The 24,400-nt window shown below is 49.8% G+C and overlaps 1 protein-coding gene across 4 annotated transcripts in view; it reads right to left on the bottom strand.

The window, feature by feature from the left end:
• Window positions 1-11,069: 11,069 nt before the first annotated feature.
• OLFM1 (olfactomedin 1) overlaps window positions 11,070-24,400 on the bottom strand; it is a 34,343-nt gene continuing 21,012 nt past the window's right edge. For all 4 annotated transcript variants that reach the window (XM_059828733.1, XM_059828729.1, XM_059828732.1 and 1 more), the window contains 3 exons: window positions 23,268-23,487; window positions 15,935-16,041; window positions 11,070-12,809 (listed from right to left, as the gene is read on the bottom strand). In XM_059828733.1, the coding sequence (XP_059684716.1) occupies window positions 12,135-12,809; window positions 15,935-16,041; window positions 23,268-23,487 (1,002 nt within the window). In that variant the 3' untranslated portion in view covers window positions 11,070-12,134. The remainder of the gene's footprint in view (window positions 12,810-15,934; window positions 16,042-23,267; window positions 23,488-24,400) is intronic.

Raw genomic sequence — 24,400 nt, 5'->3', positions numbered from 1 at the left:
CCAGGGGACATTTGCTCCTGAGTGGATGCCATGGGTGGATGCCCCATCTCCCCTGAGCAGGTCCCCAAGGGTGGCCCGTCACCCAGCGGGAGCAGCCGCTTCCCAGCACGTCGGCAGAGCCCCCCAGCACGTGTCGGTGCGGCTGCTGCAAAGGGGCCCTGACTTCTACACTGATCTTTGCTGAACTGATTTTTTTCCAGCAGAAGAACTGATCTCTTGCTGTTTTATAAGCTAAGCCCACACGGTCATGTTCAAAGTGATGCAAGTCTGAATTACAAAGTTTTACACATTTCCCCCAGTATCTGGCTTCATTTTTCATCAATGTTTTCATACAACATTGCCAATACCATATTATAAAGAAAACGCATGACTCTGTCAGCCAGATGTCTGCACTCCAGCACATTCATTTGCAACCAGCAAATTCCTCCCACTCAGGAGAGGTGCTGCCCACCCAGTTCCTGCACCAAGAGCGCAATGGATGCAAAGCAAGATGCAGGAGCCGATGCCCAGGATATGGTGCAGGATGCAGCGATTCTTCCCAGCTCTCTCTTGCTTTCACTTGGGCAGGATTTCACTTGCAAAAAGCAGGATTTTTCGCTAGCAGATGGGAGTGGGTTGCAGCATTATTTGATTGCTACCTATTTATGGCAGTCTCACAATATTCTGTTCAACCAGGGCAAGAAGCCACTTGCAGGTGGTTGGACACGTGAGTGGGAAGTCGTTACGAGTCGTTTTTCTTCAGCCCAGTAATTATGCAAGAGAAGATGGAGTGTCCAACCTGCAGCATTTGGCTGGATGTCTGTCCTGCAGAGACGGGTCTGTTAGAGGGGCAGGGAGGGCCATGCCACCCCCCCTGCAGTGTCTGGTGGGATGTGGTGTCCTGCCCGAGGACGGAGGTGACAAACCGCCCGGCTCCCCCCCAGCCCAGCCGCCACGCGCCTGCCTTGCTCAGCGCTTCACGGGAGTTGTAGTCTGCTCCTGTCTCCTTGTCATGCCCAGCTTGCTGCCGGACTTCGCTCCTCCAAATGCAGTTGGGTTCAGGGCTTGGACAAGGCCTCTTTGCATTTGTATTTTCGGTGAGAAATCGTGATTTAGCAAGGAAAAGCAAAGAAGAACAAAAGCCTGGCTAACCTTGCATAGCCCACATTGCCTGCTGAATTTCCCTTACAAACCAGCCTTCCTCCAGCGAACAACCCACGACAAAGAGTTAAATGGCTCCCCAGGGCAAAAGCTCCGAAAATAATAAGAGAACTGTCCACACTCCAGCACAGGAGTGAATTCAAAAGGAACGGGGCTGCCCAGGCCTTTGCATGGCTCTGGATGTCCCTGGCACCCCCAGTCCAGCCACTGAGCCCCGCTGCCCGCGGGAGCAGCTCCAGAGGTGCTCGGAGGTGGTCGGGAGGATTTAGCAGGGATTCGCCCGGCTCGCAGCCACGACGCCTCGGGACATGGTGTCAGAGCAAACTTCTCCCTGTACCTGGGGGTGCTGGCGTTATTACTTCCACGGCAGAGACAATATGATTTATTGAAGCTTTTTTTATTTCCCAGTGGTTCATCCAGTGTGGTATGTGTAGGGAAGATAAACTGTCTCATTACTGCCCTGATCTCTAATCATGTCACATTTTCAGTTGCTCTGTGGTGACAGTGACATGTCGGCGTTTTGGTCTGCTCTGATGCAAAGGTAAAAACAAAAAGAGGGGAAAGAGGAAGGGAAGCAACTGCAAGTGTGACGCTAACTCCAAAATAACATTCTCCTGGCCTTTCGTCGAAGACCAACACACACATACGTGACTCTGCTCGAGTCTGCGGTGTCACTGGAGGCAACATGATGGTGGCACGTGAAGTTATATGCACGCACAAAGGAAATTTGGGAGTTTCTGAGTGGCATGTGCTGTACCGCACGGAGCTGGAGCGCGTGCCCATCCAGAGCAGCTCTGATGCGGGCGTGAGCCTGAGGTGAAAGCTGCGGTTCAGCCCATCACCTGAGCTGCAAGCTGGCTCTCTGCCACAGCCCCTGAGCATCCTGCTGCTGGAGGCAACGGGGGCTTTGCTGCCTGCGGGTATCGCAGAGACTGGGCTGGTACAGCCCGCGCACCCTCCCAGCTCTGTCTGCTAGGGGCTGCGGGCCCAGGGAGAGTGCTTACCCACAGAAGAGACCTCCACTGCTCATAGCATCCACTCCAGGAGGTCCTGAGCAAGGACAGCACAGGTTTGTAAAGGCTCTGGGACTCTTATTCCAGTTTGCAGAAGAAAAATGGGTGTTTTTTATCCCTCCTCATAGCAAGGCAATGCACAGAAAGCAGGGAAAAACCCCTGAAACACTCCATCCACCTCAAAGCTAGAAGAGCACTCACAGAAAGGCCCTTCACCTGCTCCAGTGATGAATTCCCACATTTATGACTGTGCTAATGGCATGCTGCCGTAACGCCTCTGGTGCCCCTCAGCCCTGGCAGGATTTCCCCTTCCGACGACAGCATCTCCCTCCTTGGGCTGGGGGTGCTCCGGGGTGCAGCGAGGGGTGCGAGATGGGGCCATGCGCAGCCCTCCACCCTGTGCGCAGCCTCGACACGCGAGGGCACGGGCTGAGCATCGCTGCAGGCTGCGAGCCTCTGGTTACAGGGCCTCTTCGTTACCTGCCTACAAGATGGCATTCGCTATGTAGGGCAAAAGCTCCACAGAAAGCACTTGGGTTTTTTATGCTATCATTAAGCAAGGGAATAATATGACCAGATGCTCTGAGAGAGACTGCTGGATTCATCAGTGAACAACAGAGAAGCCGTAATGATTGAACATATTAGATAGTGAAAGACAACAGAGGATTAATTTCAGCACTTAATTAGAGTACCTCTAATCTTCCCCTTCATCACTATTTTCCTTCTCTTTCCTTCCCTACGTTTGTCCACATGTGCTTCCAGAGAGCATCCTTCAGGGAAGAGGGAGGTGTGAGATATGCCAATGTTTATTTTAACAGCTCCTTTTTTAGGGCTCTTCTGCGAACACGCTCCTCCTGTTGAACGGGCTTGTTGCTATGGGATAAAGTGATCCAACTTCCCGGTTTTGTACTTTTTCTCTCCTTTTCTTACACGCATCTTTCATTCCTCGCTGAAGGACACCCTTGGGTGTGCTCCCCAGCCACCCGTGGCCCGGCTGCACGGTCCCTTGGGGCGTCCTTACCCCGCACCTCCATTCCCTTCCAGGGCATTAATTAGCTGCCACCGGTTCTATGCCCTCACTTTCAGCTGCAACTGGGCTGAACCCAAAACCAGCCCAAACCCGCCCAAAAACAGTGAGTGGGCAGAGCCCCGGCAGCTCCTGCAGTGCCCGAGGACTCCTGCGAGGGTCGGGGCAGGTGTTTGACATAACAGAGTACTTATGATATTAACAGATGGGAATTACAATATTAATACTGCATTTAATATTTAAAATGCAAAACGTTTTACAGCAACACTGTGGACTATCAGGTCTGGTAGCCTGTTTCCAGCAGCAGCACGCTTTCAGCAGAGTGCATTACAACTCCTAGCACAGTCCATTAGATAGCATCACCCCGAGGACAAATTTTGTCCTGACCCTCAGCTGACAGCCATCATGTGCCCTGGTGCATGAGGGCTGATTGCCCTTCCGCAGGTTTTATCCCATCTGGTTTAACTGCAGAGGCTATTTTTATGCCGAAGGCTGAAACATTTTACAGCTCTTTATCCCAGCTTTGTGCCTGCCCGGGGCGGCGGGGCCGGGGTTCCTGGCCCTGGCTCCCAGCCGGGGATGGGCAGCACCGCACTCATCGCTGCCGTAAGGAGCGAGAGCGTGAACATCTGGCAGTGGCAGAGCAGCTTCTATTTGCTCGTATTATTATAACACAGTAACGATGGCTGGTAATTAAAAGTCTGACAGTTTTTCCTCTGCAAAATACCACTTTATGGAGTTTTTGAAAGAAAGCGTTATGGCTAAAATCTGGGCACAGAGCCCTGCTCATTTACAACAGCTTACCCTCCACTGTCTCTACTGCAGCAACGGCTGTGCTCCAGGCGCCTGCACTTGAGCGGGGTGTGTGACCGTAACGTGTTCGGTACTTCGGGATGTTTGGCAGATATTCGGGATCTCCTCCTGCAGAACGCCCTGCGTTCCCAGAAGCTGGTTTCCCTCCCAGGGACGAGTGGGGTTTTGAACCTAAAATCCCCAGAGGAGAGCCAGCGCCTAGCCCTGCGTCCAGCAAGGAGACAGGCGCTCAGACCTGGCCCGGTATCATCGTCATCACCACTGCTGTCACCGCAGCTGTAGCAGAGGATCGCAGCCCCATTTTGCTCCATTCACCACAAGTCCTGAATGCCTCTGGCCACTGCTGCATCAGTGATTTGGGCTGATTCTTCCTGCTGTTTCAGGGGAAATGATAAGAAAGAAGAAACGTGGAAGTTTGGAAACATTTCTCGGCTCCTGTCTAAGCTCTTCAATGCACTGTGCAGCCTGTGCATTAGCAGCTAAAGGCTGCCAGCTCTCGAGTGGTGTTTGCAGGAAGAAATCTTGCTTGAGAGCACAAATATTTGTGCTCAAAGACAGTGGGCCTAATCTAACATCTTTTCTTCATGCAAACTCCTCCTGGATTGCAGAACTCACCCAAGTCTCATTTCTCAAAGTGCTGCCTGAACCCCGGCTCTCAGAGGCACGCCGTGTCCCCCGGATGGTCCCTCTCACCATGGCACCCCAGAAAGCCAGATCTGTCCTTCCATCCTTCCACCACATCTGCTCCCAGGGGATCCCACGCTTGTGCTTGCTCATCCTACTAGTCATGGAAAGCAAAGCCAAGCGCGTGGTGCCACCAGTGTATTTTCCCTGGACCTTGCTCCCACAGCAGAGCCCAGCAGACCGCCCGGTGCTCTCGGCCAGGATCACTGGCAAATTTGTACTCAGCTGCTAATTTAAAATCCCAGCACAGCTATTGAGACTCACCCTTGTGGCTTCACATTGCAGAATTGCTATAAAACTTTAATTGAATGCCTCCTTCAAAAAGGGACCTCCCTGAGTTAATGTCAGCCCCTCTGAGTGACCCTTCACAGCCACAGTATGTCTATTTTATTATGGCATGCCATGGCCAATTTGATGGGAAAAGGAGACTGCTCAGGCCACAGAGAGGAAACACTTTAACATTCATTCAAAGTGACAGTGCCCTAGTGCAATATGACTGGTAAATGCTAAATTGCCACAGATGGCAGATTTATGTTTCCTTTCCCCAAGGTCCCTTGCCTGCGTTCCTGGGGGCTCGCTATGTGTGCTTGAGGAAGGACCCACGTGGCTGCTGCAGGTGCTGATCTGCCTGTAGACACCTTTTTTTTTTGGTAGCCGGGTGCTCAGAAAGTGCAAAAATGGGAAAGTATGCACAGAAGGGCATGAAAAAATCATGCTGAAAGTGATGAGCTCTTTAAAAGCCAGATCAAAAAGCCAGAAGGAGGGCGAGAGGGAGCTCAGCCCTTGTCTGGCGAGAGGGAGCTGATTCACTACGCAGCAGCCCCAAAGCTGGGAGGGTGCTGGGGGCCAGGAGGGAAGCAGCAGCCTATGGCCAAACGCAGTAGCACAGCGGCTGGAGATGGCCCTGAGCCCCTGTCTGGGTGTCAGCCGCTGGTCCGGGGTGCTGCTCTCTGTTCCAGACCAAAGCTGTTTCTCAGGGTCGTTTCTACCTCCTCTTGGAGCACAGCAAAGCCACGAAGCCGCCAGTGCCCGGAGTGGCCGTGGCTGCCTGCGCAGTGAGTTCCTTATGTAATCACTCCTTTGCATTCCTCTTGTCTTTCTTTTTTTGGTTTTATTTGACAGATTTGCTTAAAAAACAGCGTGGGAATACAAATGACATGTTCAATACAGATCAGCTCATGGCTTTACAACATCCCAAAGAACAGAAGTACCATATTATCACAAGTCCTTGGCACAGGCTGAGAACAAAAGCCCAGCGCATGTCGCTTCGGCACAGCGCTGTTTGTCATGGCTTGCACAGATCCCTCCTTACAGCTCCACCACACACCAAAGCAGCTTCCCTCGGTCGGCTCCCCTCGGTGATACGTGTCCTCCTATGATCATTATACAATATGGCCATGAACTTATTCAGCCTGGCAGACCTGGGGACTATTTTGCAGGAGGAAGAAGCTGTTTGGGGTTAGTTAAAGCTCCGTGGGCTGGTGCCTGTTCTGCTGCAGACAAAGCTGCGTCCCTCCTTTACACCCGTCGGATGCGATGTGAAGATGGCCATCCCTCCCAAATGGCTTGGGACCCATTTTTGAGAGGTTTTAAGCAAATCATTTAATCCCTCTCCAGTTCAGGGGAACCACTGCTGCTCCCCTTGCTTCACGCCGACTCTGCAGATTTTAGGAACAGCTCAACCCTGGGCTTGTCAGTCGGCCACCCCACCTCCCCATTTTCTCAGCCACCGCAGTAGATTGGGCGATTAGACGCGTCTGAGGAACTCAGGCGAAATCTGTGCAACACTGTGCTTCGTAGGAGAGACCTATTTTTCTTCTGCGTTCGTCTCTGGTAGCTGCACTGCTCCAGCTAACAGCTTGTGCAATACAGTGAATATAATCCATGCCCATCTGGCTTTTATTTATTCATGATGGGCCTGATCCTGCAATGTGCTGTTGGGAGGAACCGAGCCTGGCTACTCCTTTTTCCTCCCTGCAAGAACGGAGGGTCTCGGCACCTACTGTCATCTGGTCGGAACATATCCTGGGTAAATTAGTATAAAGAGGGATGTGTACATTTGCTTTTATAGTGCTGTAAAAGTGAAGTTATTAAGAAATCAGCCTATAATTGCTCTCTTAATGATTCTTACTTTTCTGCACTCATTCAAAGACAGTCATCTCTATTGTATCAGGTATAAAAAGAGCAGCTTCATTGACATGGTTTATGACTTTATTAAAACTAAGGATTTGATATTAATAACTAGCAGCTCCTCAGCTATATTTCCCCAGTGAAGGAAATGTGTGTATTGGTGTAGGTCCAAGGCAATTTGTAAACACAAAGTATTAGAAGGCTCAACAATTCTAAAAAGTTTTAATTGGAAACTCAACAAATTGCTTTGCAACATCTTAATGCTTCAATATGGAGCTCTCAGATAATGAGGAGCTAATTAAGGGGCCAGGATTCATTTTTTTATGATAACTTTCTCCATATGGGCTCTGCATTCGGTGCTTGCAGAACTAATGAAGGTCAGAGAAGTAACAGCAAAGGAAGAAAGGAAAATTTTTAGCTCTCAGTGTTGTGATGATGCTAAGCAACAGTCAGTTTTTCTGCCTGGGTTTTAGGCCAGGTGCTGAGCGAGCTTCATTTAATTCCACGGGACAGTCTGGGTAAGCGCTATCGCAGCTCTAAGCCGCATTTCAGAGCCCACTGCTGCTCCCCGCGGGCTTTGCCACCGGTGGGGGAAGGATGAGCTTCATTTCCCTATGTGAGCCCCGAAAGCCAGGCTCTCCCCCACACTCAAAACCAGTTACACACATTGCTAGACATGGCCCGGAGAGTGACAGAAATAACACGGTGACGAGGTGCAGGGAGCTGCTTTGCCTGTGGTCTGAGCTGGCCGGACACACAGCCGGGATGTCGGGAGGGACGTAGCTGCACTCGTGTCCTACCGTGCCCAAAATCTGCACAGGCATCCTCTGGGGTGGGCACGGGGGCTCCAGGGAAAGGGGTTGTCTCAGAGCAAATGACAGAAAAGGGCCATAGCTTGGGGAACTGCAAGAATGAGAGCAAACTCCAGTAGATACCCTGTTCATCCCAAGGCAGGTATGAACCAGCTGGAGAGCATTGGTTCTTCTCACTCAAAGGATGAAGGAGAGCAATGTCATGACATGCAAAATTAAATCTGTCCAGTTACTTGCTCAGCTACGGAGCTGGGACTCAGCATGGCTGATGGGGCTGGGAGCAGAACCTGGGTTCTGCATCAAACCGAAACCCTCACAAGTATCCAGTACAGTGCTTTTGAATGAATCCCTTGTAAAAATATCAACAACACATAAACACACACACAAAAGTATGGTCAGATGTTTTTCTGAAGTAATGCGCTGATTCCCATGACTAAATTTGGACCAGCAAGCCTCGTGCACCAAATAATTAAGTCATAGGCTATAGAAAGCAATCCTCTGGGACGTACTTGTCTTTGAATGGCTCATCCACTTGAAAAGTAATACATACCATTAAGTATATGACCATATGGCATCCATTTATAGAATATTGCACTACAGGCAAATAGGACAAAGGTACACCCCTTAAAGCACTTTTCTCATCTCATTAACTTTGGGTACATGTTACAGAAAAGCTTCTCTGTTGTGTTCAAGGACATTTTGTGCTGTTGAGTCTTGTATTAAACGCATTGCACTAGGAAAATTAGAATCTAAATGTAGCTGTGCCCTAAAGCAAACTGCATTATTTTGCCTTTCTGTAATTCAATTTACTTTTGCAGATCAATGTTTTGAAGCAAACGTGTTCTTTTGTCCTCAAATCTTGCCTAATGACAAAGCTGACTTTGGGTAATTTGGCGCACGGCAGTGCTTCCGTGTGGCAGCGTGCCTGGCCGGAGCGCTGGCAGATTCGGGTGGTGCCCTGCCATGTGCTCTGGTCTACCTGAAGCATCTTCCCAAAACTGGACAGATTGGCTGGGACAATCTCCATGAACATCTACAGAGGTCTTAGAGAAGAACCGTCTGGTGCTCAGGGCGATTAGCGTGCAGGCAGGTAGGAAACAGAGTATGCAAAGCCCAGCTGCTGGGAAAATAATCTGCACCGAAAAGCAATTCAGCGTGTCGTACAGCTGACAACAGCCATGATTCAAAACTACGGGGCAAGACTGTGCAAGAGAATCACCCTGATGCACTTGAGGAGCCGTGCAGCGAGCAGGTTCAGTTGGCTGCAAAAAAAGCCCAGCCCCTGTTGTAGGCATCGGCGTCCGTCCCATTGATTGCAGCGCTCGCTGGATCTGGCTCTAAATCTTATAAAAACAGTGTGCTCCCCTTAAATGAGTTTGCACTGAAGAAATGCATTAATTAAATAGAAATGACTGCAGGTGCCTTACAGCTTTTTGGCTTAACAGATTTCTCTTGTGCATTGAAGATCAATACTGCTGCCAATTACAGCATGGGTTTCCAGCCCCCTTTTTTAGTTTCTTGGAGGGAAAACCACTGCTATAGATTGACGATCTCCACAAACCTGGCGGTTCAGAGCCCTGGAAATATGGTGCGTAGCACAGAAACGAGTCTTCAGAGAGCTGTCCCCATTCTGGATACAGCCAGCGTTTCAGTAAGAGGAGTAGTGCTGACACAGGGCAGTATCTCAGACCCATGTAACTGGCTCAAACATCTACACATGAAGGATTGTTCCTTGCTTGCGGTTTAATCCAGCTCTGGGAAACCACGCTACACCATCTTTTTCTTTCCCCTCTCCTCCTGCCGAAGAGCCGAGCAGGGACCTTCTGCTAAGGCCGAGAGGTTGAAAACCATACGTGCAATTTGCAGCAGTCACCGATTGCTTATATTCAATTTCCTGACCTCAGTGCTCCGCGCTCCTTCCAAGGGCCCTAATGCATCCGTCTGCCGAGTTCAAGGGCTGAACCTCATCAGCAAATATAGCTGTTCACATACCACTTGGCTGAAAAATCATCATGCCTGGTGGTGCTAAACACGGTCACCTGCTTTGTTTGGAAAGGACAACAAGGGGCTAAGGACAGCAGAGCAAGCCCTTTGCAGCGTGCACAGGTACCAGACATCCCTGCTGCCCACGAGATCCAGCTTGGGCGGGCAGCGAAGGCAGGACGGGTCCTGTCCCTTCGCCCGGGGCTGGCTGTGGCATGGGGATTGCTGAATACCGCTCTCCTTGGGGCTGGAGGGCAAGGTGGGACCCCACATCTCACGCCTGAGAGTGGTGGGAGAATGAAGGTGCTGGTGGTGCTGGGTTCCTGGTAAAATGAGCCCTGCCGTGGGGAAAGCACATGGTGGAAGCGTGTAAGGGGAGAGTGGGGAAGTGCAGGATTTCTTAAAGGTGGTTGAGAAGAGCATGTTAGCATCCAGCGTCCTAAGCTTCAAAATATGAAGAGCTTTAGGAGCGTTCAGCTGGAAAAGTGCCTCGGATCATTTCAAGGTGTGTGCTGCGGTACTGCAGCATCCTGCAACGCCGTGAGCCCCCTGGTTTGGCAAAAACAAGAGGAATGATTGTGTTGAGTGCTCGGGCCCCAGCAGTAACAGTTGCTCACTATAATAAGCATCGCAGTGCTAGCTGCGTTAAACAGAAGGAGATTTTTACTAGCATAATAAGACTACAGCAAATCCAGGATGAGAAGCACTCTAAGCATCTGAGAAGGAAAATGATCCAATTGCACCAGGCAATCCGAGGCACTGCGTCTCCAACTCTATTGAACGCGACAAGACGACACAATTTTCTCCTGTTGTAGCACTGATATCAAACGCTGTCACCCCCTGACCCCGCTCTGCTGCCAGCCCCAGGATGGCGAGGAGGCTGAGCACAGCACGGCGGGCAGCCGGAGCCCCTGCCCGCATTAGCAGGCAGCAACACAGCCTCACTGCAGCCGCCTTCGCTTCCCCTCGCAGCGGAGAGCGGCCATGGGAGCAGAGGGAGGATTTTATCTCCTTGAAGCTCCAAACGCAAACAGGAAGGCAATCCCGCTGCGGGAGCCCTACAGAGCAGAGAGGCAAACCCTCCAGCTTCTTGGCCTCTGGCTCCTTGCTGCCGGCCCCTCCGGCTCCCAGCTGCAGCGACCCATCAGGTAACGCTTGATTCAAGATGCAAGGGAAGTCAGGAACGCTTGATTCAAGATGTAAGGGAAGTCAGGAATGCTTGATTCAAGATGTAAGGGAAGTCAAGGAACGTGTGGACGAGGCACTGTGGTACATGGTTTAGTGGGCATGGTGGTGCTGGCTTATGGTTGGACTTGATGATCTGACAGGTCTTTTCCAACCTTAGTGATTCTGTGAGGATGGCTGCTCAACCATTACCCAAAAACCCCACAATAATTCCTGTTACGCCTCCCCTACACTTGGTCACTTGTACATAGAAGACAATAAACAAAGCAGGGAAGTCTTCTAATATTTTTATTGTTCCTTAGATAACTGTGGATAGTACAAAGTTTTCCTCTTAAAAAAAATTAATTACCTTCACACTTCCATAAACAGGGCTTCCTATGGGAATCTGATGCCACAGAATTTCCACAGAAGCTATTTCCAACCACCATAATGCTATGTAGATAGTATAACAGTAAGAGAATATTCTTGTAATTATCAACATGAAATTGGTTATCTGTGTATAAGGGTGAACACTGATCTTCTTTTTCTTTTTAGAAACAAAACCATCATTTATTAATCCAAACTACATCATTGCATTTACAACATTCATTGCATAAACTGGACATACAAAGTTTTGCCACCTCTGGTAAATAACAGACATACATTATACAATATATTTGCTGAATACATAAGTTCAAACAATATGGGTACAACAACTTGTTCATAATACATACTTAAACCATCGTGTTTAATAGTTACTAAGACACAGATCCATGAGCTACTTCGGGTCTCAGCACAGTTAATCTAAGTGACAAGAACACAGTTGAGAGACAGTAGCTGCAATGGAAGGCGAAGAAAACTAACCTGTGATAGGTCTTGTTCAGACAGCGAGAGCTCCTCACGGGTCAGCTTTTTCTGCTTAGAAATACAAATCACACATCCATCACAGCTGACCGTGATGTCGGAAAAATGTCCATGCAACCCACATACAGAAGAGAGAGAGTCTCCCAAGGATAAACTTTCAACAGTCATTGCCTTACTTCTTTAGTATGTACTATAGGTTTGCTATCGGAACAGAAACAAAACAAAACCCAAAACTTAAGTGGTTCTTCAAGTGCAGTTCCAGCTGCAAGTACATGGTTATTCATGAGTCTATAACACAGGGCCAGACTTCTAGAAATGTAGAGGTAATGCTGATCTGTCAAATTTATGCTGAATAATCCTCCATGATGTTGGTCTTAATTTTGGCAGCTGTTTATATATTTACTTACTTAAAGTGTGTTTCCTTGATATTAGTATTTTTTTTAAATTCATTTCTCCCTTTTTTCCTTTTTTTTTTCCCTAAATCAGTTTCTAAACAAGGATGGACTACAACTCATCAGACCTGATGACGTGGAAGAGGGTGACATTGTAAAGTATTTGATGCCCGTTATTCCAGGCATAGAGGGCCCGATCCTTGGGGTTGTAGTCCAACATGGAAATATGCGAGTACTTGTTTTGGAAGGGGATGTCGATGTACTCGTAGGTGGAGGCATTGGTCTGGTAGGCGTAGTGCACCTTGGTACCTCCCGAGTAGCCGTTGGTGACGTAGAGCGTGCCGCAGATGATGAAGGCCTCCCCGGCGCTGCGTTTCGGGTAGCTGGTGTTCCAGGTCTGGAGGCTCTGCAGGGTGTTGGGGTCCAACTTGCTGATGACGATGTTGCCCGCGTTTTGGTTGGTGGCGTAGACAGCCCACAGCCCATTCTCGTCCACCATGAGGTCAATGTCCGAGTGGCCACCCCAGGCGTAGTGGTACATGTTGTTGTAGCCGGCATAATCCAGGCTGCGAGTCTTGAGAATGGTCTCTGTTTTCAAATCAAACCTGATAATTATGTGGCTTTGGTATTTATTGAAATAGATAGAGCCATTGTAGACCACTTGACCAGTGCCCGACCACGGGTGAGGGAGACGGTGGGAGGTAAAATTGTCAGTATTCATGAAATCTGCCATGGATTTATATTCACGGACGAAGCGGTTGTTGTGGTAGCTGTCCATGTACCAGACCTGGGTGAGCAATAGAAACACATGGGGTTAGAAAACAGCAGAGACCTGGCTGAGCCCTTTGCATATCACTCTAGAAACTGAGCTGGAAGCGAAATCCAGAGCAAGGAATCCAACCCGCTGGAAAACGACACGTCCAACGCCTGTCACGTACATCCAGAAATAAACCCAACTTTTGGAACCCCAAATCAGCCAAGAAACCAACTGAATAGCAAAGCTTTCCCGGGGGGTAACCTGGTATCTCCCCTGGGAACCTGGGAGTTTAGGCTGGGTGACGGACACCGTCCTTCCAGAGGGCAATTAACATCTTTTCTCTGGCTAAACCCAGCATATTATGTTGATGCCGCTTTTGCTTCCCGTAAGCCCTGTCATGGTAGCACTCAGTAAATGATACCAGCTGCTGTGCAGAACTCCATCAATTTGGCATGCAGAAGCGATGGGTGCAATCGCTCATTGTCAAGGAAATTCAGGCAAAGCCCGTATTGGTTTAAAAATCCTACAATCCTGCATCAAAAGCTGAAACCAAGGCCACTAAAATATAAGAGACAAAGACATCAAAATCTTTGTATCAATAGATTTTAGATCATCATTTAAGTGCCAGTTCACTAGGGACACTGTCTAGACTCCTTAAAAAAAAAGCTTTTGTCATACGAAACCAATTCCAAGGCAAATGACAAAGCTGTGCAGTTAATATCAAGAAGAAATATCCAGCCAGTGAATGACATTCTGTATGCAGTTGCTGCCTAAAAATAAGATAACTGCTTTCTGTAGAAACTCTTTAGGAAGGAGAAAAAGTAAATCAAAATAGCAAGAGGGAAGCCTTTAAGGATGCAGATTTGGGTAACATTGTAGTGCAAACTTCCTTTGCTGGTGTCGTCTCTGCAATATGGCTGTCTCCAGGGTCCCGTCGAAGAGCAGACAAACATTTACACACGGTATGTGCATGTAAACTGCTTTTGGTTGATGTATTTGAAAGGCCAAGCGGGGTCTGCAAAAACTTGGTAGGGAACTTCATCCCTCCATCATTACCTCCCTGGAAACACTGCGGGGGTGGGGAATGAACGTGTGGCAAATGGCTTTGAATTTCACACCTCCACCGTGGGCTTGAGGATGGCTGCAAAAGCACCAGAGAAAAACCACGCGTGTCCCTGAGCCCACGGCGGAGAGGTGCCTGCAGCCTGGGAGAGCTTCTGCTGTCAGACGTGGCGCTGGAGAGCGTTCCTCACTTAATGAAATGCCTGCCTTCAACTAAACCAGCTTGGGAAATCACAAAAAAACCCCCCAGAAAACTGATTGTCTCTCTGCTGCTCCCATTTCATTATTTGGTATTAAAAAACTATGCATGCCAATGCATTGTGCTCAGTTTTTAGAGAGACAAAGAGAAGCCCAGAAGAGCAGAAGCCCATATCATCACGCTGGGGCTGCAAGGTGGCAGCATTTCATGCTTTGGAGAAGCAAAAATTGATGGATAGCAACGTCTCATCGCACCGGCTGGCTTTGAGCAACCTTCTCCTGCCAATACACATCAATCCCGGCGCTCAGCATCCACCTGCTGCCTCGCCGCCGGGCTGCTCCTGTGGGTCTCGCGATTTTCCCCAGTTGTGTTCAACGATTTCATGACACGAATAAATGACCATATGAACCATCAAACACCTCCCGGGGCTTGGCGACATAAGATGGATATGATAAACTGCCCATCTCTCCCCATGCCCAGTTTCCCACTCTGCTGGGCAGCCAACGAAGTTCACTTAATTGTATGTTTCTAATAAAATTCACAGTAGATTTATATATTATATAGACATACATGCTTGTGAAGCTTGAGCTACAGCCCAGAGAAAACTGCTTGTCTACTCTCACGACAAAAATACACTGCAGAAAAAGGCACGGGTAAAAAAAAAAATTTAAAAAAACCTGGTTTGAGACAAAACTCTCTGAAGACATGCGAAGATCTTTAGCATTTGATCAACCAGCTTCAGCTGCAACAGGCCTGAGTCTCCCTGCACAGATGTATAGATCACGTTAGTGCCGAGGGATGCAGCAAACAGCCCGAAGGGGACAAATCTGTCCCCTCTCTTGAGCAAAACAAGATGTAATGTGGGTAAAGCCTTCCATTCCACTTCTAATCAGGATCTTATTGGGGCTATAGGTGAAGTTTTATGTAATAACTGTAAAATACGGAGGTGTACTGGGGAACCAGTGCCAACCAGCTGGCTGCTGGAAGGAACGAGCCCGAGATCTCAAGTCACCGCTGCTTCATCCACGGGCAAATGGAGCCATCCCCAGGGGCGGCTTCTCCAGAGCATCCCTCGTCCTCTCTTACCTACAGAGAGCCGATCACAGGGCAGAGCTCTCAAAATAGCTGCCTCGATACAGCCCTTGCTGGTGCCTTCATCCTTTGATGAAGGATGCTGCGTGCAGGAGGGAATTGCCATGCAGCCAAGCTCTGTGGTTTTTGTTTTGTTTTGCTGCCTGCAAATCCTCAGCAAACACTCGAGATATTTTCCATTCCATCAGTCATGGGAAGCCTGGATTGATTTTCAGCCAGTTATTGGCCTCCTACCTCCTTGGGATCAAAATTGAATGGTCTGAATGGAAAAAAAAAAGACCAAAACAAATCTCTCTCTGGCTGCAGTCAGTTAATTCCTCACAACAATGAAGGTGGAGGATGGAGGACAAAGGCAGTCAGATGACATTATCGGAGGCGCTGGCAGCAGAAGAGCAGCGGGGACCAGGACCACGGGTCCCTCTGCTTGGCCCCAGCTCCCTCCTGGCTGCCAAACCCAGATAAGAAACCCAGTATTTGATTTTTCCCTCCCACGGAGAGCACAGACCTCGCGGTGACACTTCTGAGACCATGCACACTCATCACTGCAGTGAGGTTCACCTGCCCTGGGAAGGAACCACTGTGTGGGGCTGCTCAGCCCCCTCCTCATCCTCCCTTCCTTCAGGATCCTCAGCCCCCTCCCACTGCAGAGGAGGCCAGCAGAGCCCCGTGAGATGAATTAGGACCTTCCACAGGTTTCACAGGGCACAACCCGGGCTTCGGTGCTTGGATGCAATGAGTTTTCAATGATCTCAGCCACGTTGATGGAGGTGGGAACACAGGGATGAAGCTATGGCGATCTTACCTTGTTCTCTCCCTCGGGAGCGAGAGGGTCCGTCATCCACGATCCGAACCTGGACCCCGAGGTTTTAATTGTGATTGGGTCACTTATTCCCGTCAGCTTGCCACAAGCTGAAAAAGAGTGCAAGGCTGGTGAGCACCACGTCAGACCACCACTGCGGCTCGCTTGGCGGTGGGTCTTTGCCAGCCAGCCCCGTAGCCCCGATGAGGGGCACCAGCACCGGCCACCACCCACACTGCTCTGCCCACTGCTCTCCCCCGCTGATGGGCAGCTCTGTTTTTATTTAATTAGAGGTAATTAGGCCAAGAAGACCTGTTGGACGCTTTTGTTTGTTTCATGCCTCTTAATGACAATTGTCCTTATCACACTGCCCCCAAGAAAAGAAGCTTTCCTGAACTCGCCGTGCTGCTAATGTCGCAGAACAGAAAATGAGAAGAGTTAGCCAGGGTCACGCAGCCAGGTGGAGAAATTAGCTGAATAGCTTTGCTCATTTCTGCTATAATAGAGTGGGTGCAGCCAAGATAAAAAGACAGACGTGTCTATTCCAGCCCTGCTGGAACCACGCATTTGTTACAGGTTATGCAAAGACGGAAAAAAAAAAAAGGTGGGAAATTATATGCAATATAAATCTCTTCCCTGCAAAGACCATTTACCGGCTTCCACCAGCCACCTTCTCTGTTCCCTATCACGTCTGCACACTTAGGAGACAGTAATGAATTCACCAGCCTCCTCCCGTCTCCTCGGCCAGGCTGGGCTTCGCCAGCTCCAGGAGAGGAACCCAAACGCAGCAGGATGGAAGGCAGGAGGTGGGGTGTCCCAAGGGCCCCTCGGGAGCTGCCCCAGGAATCCTGCCCAGACTCAGCACCACCACAACGGAGATGTGCACCCGCACAGCGTTCCAAGCCAGGTTTTGAAGCATATTTAGGTGTTCCACACTGTTGATTTCATGCCATTGAATTCAGTGGGCACGTCAGCACATTTGCAAGCCCAGCTAAGTGCCCTGCTGTGTTTTTAAGCCCTAAATATGAGGTGAAGCAGCTGCACCTCTCCGTGCCATGCCGGCTGCCCGTGGCAGCTTGTTTCGCTTCCATCGTTCTGTCCCCTGACACTGAACCCAGCATCCCTCCAGGGACCCCTGTGAATGGATGCTTGCAATGCTACAGCCTCAGCATCGAAGGTGCAGCCACACGCTGAGTTCCTATTTCCAATGATATCCCCAAATTTCAGCAAAGCTGCCATTCTGGTTTCTTGCAACACCAACATTTTGGCATATGCGCACTAAGGAACGACAGGTGATGAGCCAAAGATGCCGCGGGAGGGACTGGGGGCTGGTGTTGGATGGTCTGTCGCTACGGCAGCACTCATTTAAAACCCGGACACATTCAGCGGACCTGCGACAGCACCTCCTGAGCAAGGCAAGCTAAGGTCAGCAGCACCAGGGAGACGGACGCAACCTGAACTTCAGAAGGTGTTTCCTGACTTCTCCTTTTTGGCGTGGAAGCCGCTGGCAGGCCAGGGAAGGGGAAGGTGGCGGTGCTGGGACAGAGCGGCTGCTCCGGGTGCTGGGTTTGCAGGCTGAGCTGCAGCTACACTGGGGTACGGATGGTCCCGCTGCTCAGCGGGGGGTACCCAGGGCCGAGGCCACAGGTGGGAACTTGTGTAGGTGCTGCTGAAACACATATTGAGCTCCGCCAGCTCAGGATAATGTCCTTCTGCTCAAAATTACCAAGTAGAATCATAGCATCATAGAAGGATTTGGGTTAGAAGGGACCGTTAAAGGTCATCTAGTCCAACCCCGCTGCAATGAGCAGAGACATCTTCAATTAGATCAGGTTGCTCAAAGCCCCATCCAACCTGACCTTGAATGTTTCCAGTACATGCACCCTGCAAATCGCTTAGCTGCCTCTCTCCTTAGCTCATCCTCATCTGCCCCTTTATATTCACAATTATGGCCACGGGACACATCCACCTACCTCAGCTCTGAGCTGCGGGCAAAGGGGTCACCTTAGCCCAGGGAGTAATATAGATGAAGATATTCTTGATATGCACCAGCATGACATGGCCAAGGGGACCATCAGTCTTCCCACAGCCTTCAGGCACCAGCCAGATAGAAAGAGATCCCACCAAAAAGCCGAGAGCTTTCTTGGCCTCACTGAGACACAATGTATGGGAATTTGTCCTCCTGCCTGTCTGATGCATTCAAAACCTGTCAGCTCAGGAGGAGAGCAAGGTATTGACAAAGGGATGCAACGGGTTAAAATAATAAATGCTTAATGTCTGCAAATTCCTCTTGCAGAGGACCAGCCTTCCTCTAATCACAGATCTGCTCAACACTGCTTTCCATTATCGCAGCCCTACATTGCTGTCACTTTATCTCCTTCCTTCCATTTCCCTGGAGAAAAAGGTTGTATAAAAGCTCATAGATTAAAAAAAAAAAAAAAAAGTAAAAAAAAAAAAAGCAGCAGCAGCTGATAAGGGTAAACTACTGTTGTTTGCAAGTAGTGAGGCTACATCTCATACACGTTCAGCTGGAGGCACATTCACAACAGCTCTTCAGCAATGCAAGAGGGTTGCTCTTACGCAGGGCAAGGTATTTTCTTTCTTGGTGTAAAGCTATCATAGGCACCCAGATGCTAGGGGGAAGGTTTCAAGTGGATCCTGGAACCCAGCGCTTTAAGGCCCCTAGCTGGCTAGCTCCCTGCAGCTCTCATGGGCTTATCACCCAGGATGGACAACTATGGCCTCTGTGTTCCTCACTCACCCGTCCGTTCCTGCTGAGATGCACACCACACTCCTAACACCATCAGCTTTTTTCCCCCTTCTATGGGGCCAGCAATCATTAAAAGCAGGAAGATTACTTTACTGAGTGCAGAGGGGACTCTCTCTTCTATTGCTTCCCACGGACATGTCGCAGCATGAATCAGAGTGGTAGCTCACAAGACAGGATTCCTGCGTCTCCCCATGCTCTGGCACAAGGCAGCAGCTTGCCCAGCCTCGAAGCACCCACCAGCAGCACCTGCCAGTCTCAGCGGTGCTCTCCTCTGCGGGCGAGGAGCTGAGCATGGGGCGGTGGGCTGGGAGCAGAGCTGGGGCGAGAGCCCCAGACACCCAACATCCAAGTCCTTCCTCTACCAGACTCTGCTGACTCGCACAAGGGAGTTTTTAAGCCCTGGCTGCAATTGCCTTAAAGCTGCTGCTTGACGGTGCAGCAAAGCCCTCCTGCCCTGAGCAGCCCAGCACCCATGGGTGCTGAGCCTTTTGCAGCATACCTGCTCTCCCGTTGGGATGGCAGGAGCATGGGATGCTACAGGCATTTCAAGTCACTCAGGGATGAATGTGCAACAGGAAAGCATAACCTGGTGCTCATCTATGAGTCCACGACACAGGGGAAGTCTGTGAGCAGCAGCTTTTGGGGCATGCACCGAGGATCTATTCTCACTCCGGTTTCCCCAGCACTTTTCAGGTCCCCAGACCCATGGGGACCTGTGTGTCCCAGTTCCTGGAAAACAGCACAAATCAGCCTCTTCCCAAGTGACCCTCCAGGCTGACCCAGCCAACCGCCTCCGACCTGCCCTCCTGCAGCTCAGCAGAGCAGCAACGAAACACCACGCGCACAGCCCCTTCCTCTAGCCGCACGAGGAATTTTCCAGCAGGAGAAGACACGCTTTCTTCCCGCCAGTTACAACGAGCGCTACCATCCTCCCAGGATACTAACACCCCCGCTCCATATTTCTCCTAAGATCCAGCCCACAAGCAACGTTTAGCAGCTCAGCAGCAATTTATCCGCCAACGCAGCCACCGCGCCGACACCAGCGCCGTCTCCTTCTGGACTCCGCGGTTCTGCTTGGGCTGCTGCTGCTACAGCCGAGCGCCTTCCCTGCTGGGGCTTCCCACGAAGCCGAGGTCTGATCCCCCCCAATCCCGGTCCCAGCCCTCCGCAGCAGGGATGGGGCTGCAGCGGTTGGGTTGTGTCCTGCCCTGGCCTCTGTTGCCCAGCTGGGAGCCCCCCATCCCAAAAACATCTGGGACAGGCTGGCAGGGCTCTGTCCCGTCTCTGCACTGGGATTGTGGGCTGGGGTTTTTAGCAGGAGTCAGGGAAAGCTCGTGCTATCAAGCAAACGTGAACCTGCGGAGCGCAGCAGAGTTAAATTCCCCCTCGAATCAAGGAGTGACAACCTCTCCACTCCTCCAAGGCTGCTCTTAGGAACACTAATGGAAACGTTAAAATCCCTGTATAAATAGTGATCTTTAAGAGTGTAAACAGAGTAACAGATTGAACGTGCCGTTATTGATTTTTTTTTTTTCCCCTTCACACACATGCCAGGGTCAGGAAGAGTTTTCACTATTGATCCATCAATAATGCTCAGGAAAACGCAAAACAGGACCTTGTCTAAGGAAAATGCTGCTGCCCTGTCAAGCATCAGTGCTTCCCAGAGGATGGGGAGAGGCAAACTGTACGGGAACACGGCACATCCCCTCCCCTTCCCCTGTCCTGTGCTTATTGCAGCAGCTCCCTGAGACTGCTCTGCTGTATCCTGAGCTCTAGCAGGTGAACACGCACCAGGTGAGCAGCATTGCTGGCCCGTGCAGGAGCAAATCTAAGCTAAAACGTGCTACTTGAAACGTCAGTGAATTCCTCTGAGCAGGGAATTTGCAGCAAACAGCAATCCTCAGCAAACAGTGTCTCATCGTGCACCAGCAAAGTGTCTGTAAGGTTGTTATCTGAATTTAACTCAATTAACTACCATTTTCACTGGTTTCCACTCCGGAGCGATAAACAACATTGGAAATTCAATCTGTGCTGCTTGCTGTTAAGTGACCAAACAAATCACCCTCCTGGGCGAACCCTTGCGAGACTCAGCATCCGTCTCCGCGAGCACCCAGGGGTGCTGCAACACCCTAAGGCAGAAAAGCTGCCCTGACCCCACGGTCATAGAGAGAGCAAGAGGAGAAAGAAGGGACCCAGCCAAAATGCCCAAATAAAGCCTCAAAAAGATTCCAAAAGCCCCCCGAAAGTTTCTAGAAAACGTTGCCTGCAAGAGCTCACCATCCTAGCTGCCTCAAGTCGGTCTTACCTGGGCTACTGCCTTGGGTGGCTGTCCCAGCTGGAGGACCTGAGCATGAGGGGCTGTAATGAGCCAGGACACGGCTCAGAGCAGAAGGGGCTAACGGTCTAAGAACAAACTCTTTTTGGAGTCCTGAATGGTTTTGCAGCTACTTCTTAAAGTCTGCCCAGGGTCTGTGGGAGGATCATCACAGCTTCCCTGGCTCTGGTGGAGTCAGCCTGGGCTGGGCAGCTCCACCGAGGCCAGCTGGAGAGGGGCTGCGGGGTCCAGGATGGTTTTGTTTAGAGAACTATCCCGGGAAAGTACTTCTACCGCCCAGACTCAAATCCCTGGTCCTGCTGCTGTTCCCTCTCCCCCTCACCCGCAGCTCCTCCTCATCTTCAAGAGATGGGCTGAAGGCTACGGGTGCAGCAAGTGGATCCCTCCTTGGGCACTGTCTGCTCTCATCACACCCACCTCTGCCTGTGGCAGGGGAGGAATGAGAAAAGCTGTTCGTAGGGCAGAGCTGCCCTGTGCTGGTGGTGTGGAGCTGCCGGGGGGGTTTGCTCCATGACCTGGGTCAACCAGACTCTCCTGTGCCTCTTCTTCAGCCTTTCTTATCCTACCCCCTGCAGGAGCGTCATTCCTGAGATGTTTGTATGGTCCCCACGTGATACAGCTCCAGGTATTAGGTACCGCTAACACAGAAAGCACCAAGTCATTACAACCTTAATCATTTCTGCCCCCATTAAGCTTTCAGGGTGAAATCCAAGCGCGTGAGGACAAGGTCCGGACCTCCCTGCCATCCCCCAACCCTGCTGCCTTCCCCGTGACCATCACGGGGCGAGGAGAGGGACCGCAGACACGGTGCAGAAAGCAACGGCACGACTCGCCTCAGCCTGTTCTGCCCCGGAACCAAACCCGGGCACATCAGCGCTTGTTAACAACTGAGAAATCAGGCTCTGCCCTCTCACTTGGCCGGGGGGGTTATACCTGCTGCCCGGGCAGCTCCCCGGGGGTATCTTGGTGCACGACTCGCTGCACGCTCGTGGTTCAAATACCTCTGAGCATCCAGGCTTACATGGAAATTCGCTTTCCTCCCCGAGATTTCGAGTGAGAGGTAGCTTATAAGGGACCTACAAGGTATGAGGGGACAGGATGGAAAAGCAGGGGGAAATACAGGGGAAGCGGCTGCTTACAGAAGTGTGGAGGCATCTAGAAACAAGCAAAAGCAACCCCACCAGCAGAGACAAGAGAGAAACAAAGCGTTACCTTGCCAAGGATATAAAGTGCTCAGAAGAGATCTGATCTTCCATGAAGTTACCTGAGAGTGTGATTTCATATGTGCTACCAAAATAGACTGCAGAGCAGTTAATGTGTTTAGATTATCTAAATTGCTTAACAAGAAAGTCAATAATGTAAGTAGAAATTAAATCAAGTCAGAGCTAGGCCAGCAAACGGTGGGGAGATTTCCTGCAGCTGCGGAAGGCAGTGCCCTTCTTCCCCCCTTCTCCACCCTCTGTTTGGGGTCAGGCACTGGGTTTAGCTACAGCTGTGTCTCCCCCCAACAGACCCACAGGCTTCCGTCAATTAATACTCTCTGAATGAGATTACAGATGAATCTCCCACGTTTTAGCATTGCTGGTCACTTGGCCTGATGGAAGGGGCTCCCTGCTCCCTCGGGGAACGGGAGAGACGGGCAGGATTTATATCCTGCGCATGGCATAGTCCGGACCAACACACGAACCCGCACCAGCTACATCATGCTCTTCTCAACAGGGATTTGCAAGATGCAAAAGGAAAGGAAAAAGGGAAACCGAGTCACAGCCTGCACACACGCACACGCGCTACTTAAAGCGGCGCGCAGAGACCTTTGCTGAGGTGCCAGGTCCGGTTAGCGAAAAGGTTGGACATTGATGCATAAGCAAAACGGGTGCATGTGTTTGCTTTGCATAAGCGTCACGTGCAATAGGCCACGCATTTACCGCATTTCACCGTCCGCTTATGCAAACGCTGCAAAAAGTCACATGCCTAGGTAAGGGCCCGATCCTGAAGCACTTACGCCATGAGCAACATTGGTCATGCAAGTAATCCTCAGCAGGACTACTCCCAAGATTAATGCTACTTATAGCATAAATATTTACAGGATCAAAGCTGGCTGTGCGAGCTCATCTCTTACAGCCAGGCCAGGCACAAGGAGATGTCCAGTCTAGCATCTCTGCCTCCAGACGGGATGCGTGGTTTAACATCGATGGTGTTTAGCCAGTGCCACCATGTTGTTCTGAGCCTACCTAATTTTTGCATGCATGCACGAAGCCTTTCTTCAAGATTTGACACTCTGTTCTGAAGCTCTTCGTAGTCATAGGCGCCAATCTCTTCCTGGAGTTCGTTTAGAACTGACGTCAGATTCTGGACCTCCTCTTTAAACTGCAATACCAATTTTGCATCGGCTTTGTACTCTTCCAACACTGGTATCAAAGGCCTAAGTTCCTCCATTTTCGCTTTTATTGCCTGCAAGGTTAAAATAAGCTTGGTTCAGTGCTATGCGTGCAAAAATCTGCAACACTCTGCCTTGACCTGGTTGCTTCCTACGTGAGTGCAATGTTCATATCCCACAATTATTATCACTAAAATTATTTTAATTATTATTTTGGTCCAAATGATGTATTGGAAAGAACATATTAAACAGGCTGCAGAACACCAAAATATTTGGGAAAGGCCTTTATTTGTCATTTTTAGAATGCAACATCTTAGGGTTACATGCTTCAGATCACATACACAAAGAGTTCTTTTTTTTTTTCTTTCCAAAAAATAAAATAAAATAATATATATATGCATTGACAAGGGTTTCAAACTATTCATGAAATGCATCTACAATTGCATGCAAAGGAAGATCTCGGTTGTGTGGTTCAAGGTTCCTTAGTGAGATATGGTGCTAATTTGGAAAATAATCAAAAAAATAAATGCATGGTGCAAAATGCTCTGTGGCCCTCTTTTCATGGTTACATGGGAGTGAACTGCTTCTTCAGTCACTGCAGCATTGAAAAAACTTGCTTTTAAGTTAGCCCTGTAAGCAAGAAAATGAAATACTGTTGAGGATCTAGCTCACTAACCTGCCTTATATAGATAGCCATTCATAGACAAATACTCTTACGGAACCAAAGAGAAAAAAACCCCACGAGCTTCAAACCACTCACATTTTAATGCTGGCATTAGCAAAAACAAAATGCTGTGGCTGTTATTTAAAATGGTGCTTTGGCAGCAAATTAGACAAAAATCCCTTACTGTTTTTAGGCATGCTATAAAGAACATAAAAATCAAAGTCATTATCAAATTTATTTTGCAGAAACGAAGACTTTTTTTTTTTAAATTAAATGAAGGCCTCGTTTAAAGGCACGGTGTGCAGCATTTTGTTAAGGATGCT

The sequence above is a fragment of the Gavia stellata genome, chromosome 24 (assembly GCF_030936135.1).
Source record: "Gavia stellata isolate bGavSte3 chromosome 24, bGavSte3.hap2, whole genome shotgun sequence".
Taxonomy (NCBI): Eukaryota; Metazoa; Chordata; class Aves; order Gaviiformes; family Gaviidae; genus Gavia; species Gavia stellata.
The sequence above is the reverse complement of the archived record's forward strand: the minus strand, read 5'-3'. Positions and strand labels throughout refer to the sequence as shown.